The sequence below is a fragment of the Nestor notabilis genome, unplaced genomic scaffold (assembly GCF_000696875.1).
Source record: "Nestor notabilis isolate BGI_N333 unplaced genomic scaffold, ASM69687v1 scaffold31506, whole genome shotgun sequence".
NCBI lineage: Eukaryota > Metazoa > Chordata > Aves > Psittaciformes > Psittacidae > Nestor > Nestor notabilis.
Window position 1 is genome coordinate 2,116 of NW_009932926.1, and position 5,151 is coordinate 7,266.

The 5,151-nt window shown below is 38.2% G+C and overlaps 1 protein-coding gene across 1 annotated transcript in view; it reads right to left on the bottom strand.

The window, feature by feature from the left end:
- Positions 1-2,736: 2,736 nt before the first annotated feature.
- Positions 2,737-5,151, bottom strand: part of CARS (cysteinyl-tRNA synthetase) — a gene marked incomplete at its 5' end in the record, with an annotated part of 24,775 nt that continues 22,360 nt past the window's right edge. The window contains 2 exons of the mRNA XM_010016620.1: positions 2,737-3,524; positions 4,679-4,762. Coding sequence (XP_010014922.1) covers positions 3,390-3,524; positions 4,679-4,762 — 219 coding nt within the window. The remainder of the gene's footprint in view (positions 3,525-4,678; positions 4,763-5,151) is intronic.

Consider the following 5,151-nt stretch of genomic DNA (forward strand, 5'->3'; position numbering starts at 1 on the left):
GAGTGGAGTCTTGGTACTAAATTGCTAATGTGCTTCTTAATTAATCTGTTCTATTTCAGGAGACCTGTTACGTACTGTTGATGTGGTGCAGTGTCCTGTACAGAAATGGCTGTGTGAAATCACAGAGCAGAGTAAAAATTCCTTTCCATATTTGTGTGGTAGAAATTGTGTAATTAAAGAGGGAGCTAAAGTTGGTCCAACAACTCCCACCACCTAAAGTCATTTAAGCTTAACTTAAAATCTAGAAAAAGAAGCTGAAGTTATGCACTGCATGTGGCAAAGATTTGCTTATTTGCACACTTAAAATGCATCAGTGGTTTCCAGGAGCAACAGGCAGGAAATGCAAACATTAGGACAAAGAGGTCAAAGAGTATATCGTAATTAGGCACTCAAGTCTTTCAAAAGATTGGTGGCAACAAGACCAAATTGAACAATTCACAGGTTTTCCTGCCAGTACCTGTACAGACTGAGTGACAGAGGAACTTGTTCTCTTTAGTGGAGCAGCAGTCACATCTGACTTTAATGTGAATATTCACATTAGACAGGCTGAAAGGCACACTCTGAGCAAAAGGCAGAAACCAAATTTGCTGCTGCCAAGTCTGCCCTTCAGCCACGGGTACAATTAGAAACAGAAACACCACACTTTTACCTTGCTGTCTCTGAATAAATTCTTACGTGGGAAGAAAAAAAGCTTAGGTGGGAAGTAAAGAGCTCCATGTTGTACAGACTAACACCAGGTCTGTGTTCCAGAAAATTAAATATTAAAAAATTCCAAGATTGTGCTATGGGGATTTTAATTTTCATAATGCTTAGAAAAAGCACATTCCAGGCTGGCTTCCCTGAGTGTGTGTATGCAGACATGCACATTTTTAAATTAAAAAATAAAATACAATAAAATACTGTGGAGTCAGTCCTCTCCCTTTTCCTTGCTGAGAGAGAGATGGTGACTAAGACGCTGATGCATTCCCTTCTCCTCATTGCCAGGTCGCTCTCACTAAGCAAGTGCAGTGGAATTCACTTAAGTGCTACCTTGATGGATTGCTAGGGTAGAGGTATTGTGCTGTGCATTTCAGTGATGGCACAGATCAACTGGCACACCTTCACCAAGAAAGTCCTCTTAAACAGTGTGCATCCAAGCCTGGCTGCAGCATTCTGTGCTTGCTAGCAAATTTTCCTTTGCCTGGACTTTATGCATACTGAGTTTAAAAAAACCCAACCAACATACTGAGGGAGGAAGCAGTTGAGTGCATGTGGGAAGCACACAGAAAGACCGGAAGATAACCTTTGGAAAATGCGAGTCCTAAGATCAATGCAGGGAGAGCTGTCCCAGAAACAAAATGAGCCATTGGGAAGGGAAAAGGGATTTCTCCCTTCCCACTAAATTCTTCTACATTAATCTAGTAGACAAATCATGGAACTGGAGGATGAGGTTCTACTAAAACTATAGCAGGAAGAGAAAAATACTGTGCAGGGGCAGAAGCCAGGATGTTACCATACAGACACCACAAACTACAATCTAGGACAGGAACGGATCAACGGTGTCTTCCTTATAGGTATATATTAACTAGCTCTGAGCAAGTGCTACCTCAGACCATCAGAAAAGAATTTCTGTAAGCAAATTACTGTCACTATTTGATATTAAGTAGCAACTTCAGAAGCAGCCCAGGGCTGATAATGTTGGAGGGGATTAGAATCTAGAAGGGTGTAAAAATGCAACTGATCTTCTGATCACAGACCAAAGGATGGAGAAGTTGCCCTCATGGCTGTGGCTGACTGAAGTATCATCGTGTAGATTAAACATGCATTTATACAATTAATTAGAAATTATGAGAATAACCAAATACTGAATGCAAAATTAATTAAATTAGTAATAGTAAGCTATAAGCTAAAGGAAAAACTCTGTAAACCACATTTCAAAAAGATGGTTGTGGAATAAAGATAAACTTTATATTCTTCCCACTATACAAAGGTCACATACAACTTGTACTTTACAACAGATTTTATTATCTGTATTCAAGATGCATGTGCTTTACCAACCTTAATATTATGTATATTTTCAAAGGCAAATACAGACAAACTAGAAAAACAACCTACTAGACCTTTCTGTTACTCCAAATACATCCATTCCTCAGAAGGAGGAATACAAATATAAAAATATAAAGCAAGGATGTGTAACTATTCATTGAAGAAAGGAATGTAATCTAATGGCTATAGCATAAACCTAAGAGTTGAGAGAACAGAGGTATCACAGTGTGACCTTCTGCAAGTCATCTTGAGGCTTAAGAATACTTGTTGAATATAGTTCTGTGGATCAGACACTTTGCTGTTATACGTGGTTGTGAAGTAGGTGAGATATTTTTAGGTTTTCATGAACTTTAGTTCATTTAGTACTACTGCCAGTGAAACGCATCTTTAGGCAACATGAAACTGTCCTTGCAGACGTAATGTCACATACTACATCATAAAGATTAACTCCAGGTTAAATTGTCAGGTTAAAAACACCAGCCTTGAATAATGAGCAATGTGTAGCTGTATTTCCTAATTGCAAACCAATCCGCAAACCATATCTTGGTTAGAAACCTTCTGTTAATTCCCCATGGGTCTGAACAGGTAATAAAGTACTCAGAACTTTGGGTAATCAGTACTTTGGCAGGACTCCTGTTTCTTTGGAGGGATAGCTCCAAGAGCACACCACCCTCTGCCATAAGCCCTTCACGTCTTTCCCACCTGTTTGTTCAATGCAGGTGCATTTGCCTTGTACTTACCCACTTGATTGCAGCTGTGGGTCGAGCAAAGATGATGATCTGTTCCTTTATACAACAAAGGGACTGTTATCTTCTACTATGCAAAGTGTTCTGGCAATACTAATGAGAGTTTTAATAACAGCAGCTAGAGTAAGTATCATAGTGGAACTACCCACATTTCCTGCTTATGTAAAGATACTAAAGTCATCTGGAAAACACTATTCTGACTGTGGGACAAATTACTCAACTCCCATTTAGCAGTAAATTTTGCCGACTGTGACATATCCCAGCATGCAAGCTACAGTGGATCTTAAAGATGAGTATACAAGACAAATGAACCAAAGCCTGGGCAGCTATAATAAAAAAGAATCCTTATGCAGATTTGCTGACTGAGCAGCACCTTCCCAAATAGAACTGGCAACCGTTCAACCTGCTACTGTTGTTGCAAAGAAACTTCTTAAAGTTGGCTTTTTTTTTTTAAGAATGGATTTTTATTGACTCTCCAGATGACATTTTTAATCCACGTAAACAGGATTTTCACTTTGCACATAATAGAAAGTGTAAACAGAAATTTGAGCATTGGTATATGCTCACTTCTTCAATGGTGATGCAGCACTCGCCTTCTAAAAAAAAGTCCTATTGTTTTCAATTTGTACTTCCATTCTGAACCATTTGTAGATACTCCTTGTATAGCTTTTCTTGGGTTTCATAAAGTTTCTTTAGCTTCTTAATTTGTCCTTTGCTGAGTTCTTTGCCTTCTGTATCATGAGTGGGAAATCCCTGAAATATCAAAGGTAAAAAAAAAAACAAAGAAAAAAAAAAAGAGAATGTTTAAGATAAATTCTTGGGCTGCTGATGGAATCATGTTTTAATAAGATGGGGGATAACATTATAATGATAAGCTGTCAGAATTATGTGCATCTTGGCTAATTTAAGTTACCTAGAAGCTTGACAACTGTCTATTTGTGTATTTTCCCTTCTTAATGAAGGGGCAATGGGTGTATTAATTTTCTGTCTTTTGTCTTGTACTCAGTAAGGGAAGCTTAGAGAACTAACTTCTAGATGGTTATAGTTAAGAGAATAATGAATAATCCCTGAATGGATGGTTAAGAGACCACTTTTAATCATACTAGCACATTGAATCCAAGGCTTAAAGCAAAATCAGTAAGAGATTTGTGTTCTCAATAGAGCAAGTATGATCAGAGTTTTTACAGACATTCTCCCTGGCTTGCAGGGGTATCTTCCAGTATTTACACTCTCCATTCTTACTTGTCCCCAGGGCCTGAATTTGCACAGTGAAGAGGACTGGCAGAAGCAGGATCAATGTCCCTGACCAATTGCTGAAGAAATGCTTTATGTATTCCAAGTAACAGCTTTTATCCTCAAGGGAAACAGTCAAGAGCAAAGTTACTGTACAGCCCTTTCAGAGATCCCTTGAGAGAACGAAACAGTGGGCAGAACCAAAAAGGAATCATAGAATCATAGAACAGATTGGAAGGGTCCTTAAAGACCATCCGGAAGTTCCAACCCCGCTGCCATGGAAGCATAGAACCTCTCTGAAAAACATCAGTTCTGGTAGAACTGGGGACTTTGTATTTGCAAGTGAATTCCTTGCCTTGCAACAGGGTAACAAATCTGTGAACAAACATCATACATGTTCCTATCACAATTTTGCTCTGTAGTGAGAGGGGCCAAAGGAGATCAATGTACAGTGAAAATACCCTTCAAATGATGGCTAACAGTTAGAGAACCTTGCTGCCCAAAGCAAGGTATGTGCAATATAAATAATGTTGTCTTTTCTTTCTCTCCTTCCCTCCTCTTGCTACGTTAAACAGTACTGCCCTGGAAGTTTTGGAACAGGATCACCTATGTACATATACAATGGAGTATGTACAGCAGAGGAAGGAAACCCTATATAAAGAAAAGTCTCTTACATTTTCATCAAACATGGAATATTTGTCATGTTCTGATTTAAACATTTCATGTGGTGGAATCTTCATTTTTGCCAGTTTTGCTGCCTGTAATATAAAACATGCATTAACATCACAGCTCATTACCGACAATCTGTCACATATAATAGACTATAATTTGCAAATGAAAAAGCATTTTATTCACAATTTTTTACCATGTGAAAAGAAACTTTCAGATTTTCACTGAGGAACAGCTCACTAGGTCTTAGCTGTGCTTGTCTGGGGGAAAAAGTGTGCTTTAAATCTGTAGAGAACTGCTGAATAGATGTATTGCAGGAACTCAAAATAACTTGCTTATATACTCTAAAAATTGCATTTGATTTTTGTGGATTTGGTTCCTTTGTGTTTTAGGTGTCAATACAAAGTGAATGGTTGTTATAGGTAAAGAATATTCAGCAGTTCACTTACTGCAAAGGGAACCACCTTTATCAAGTTTC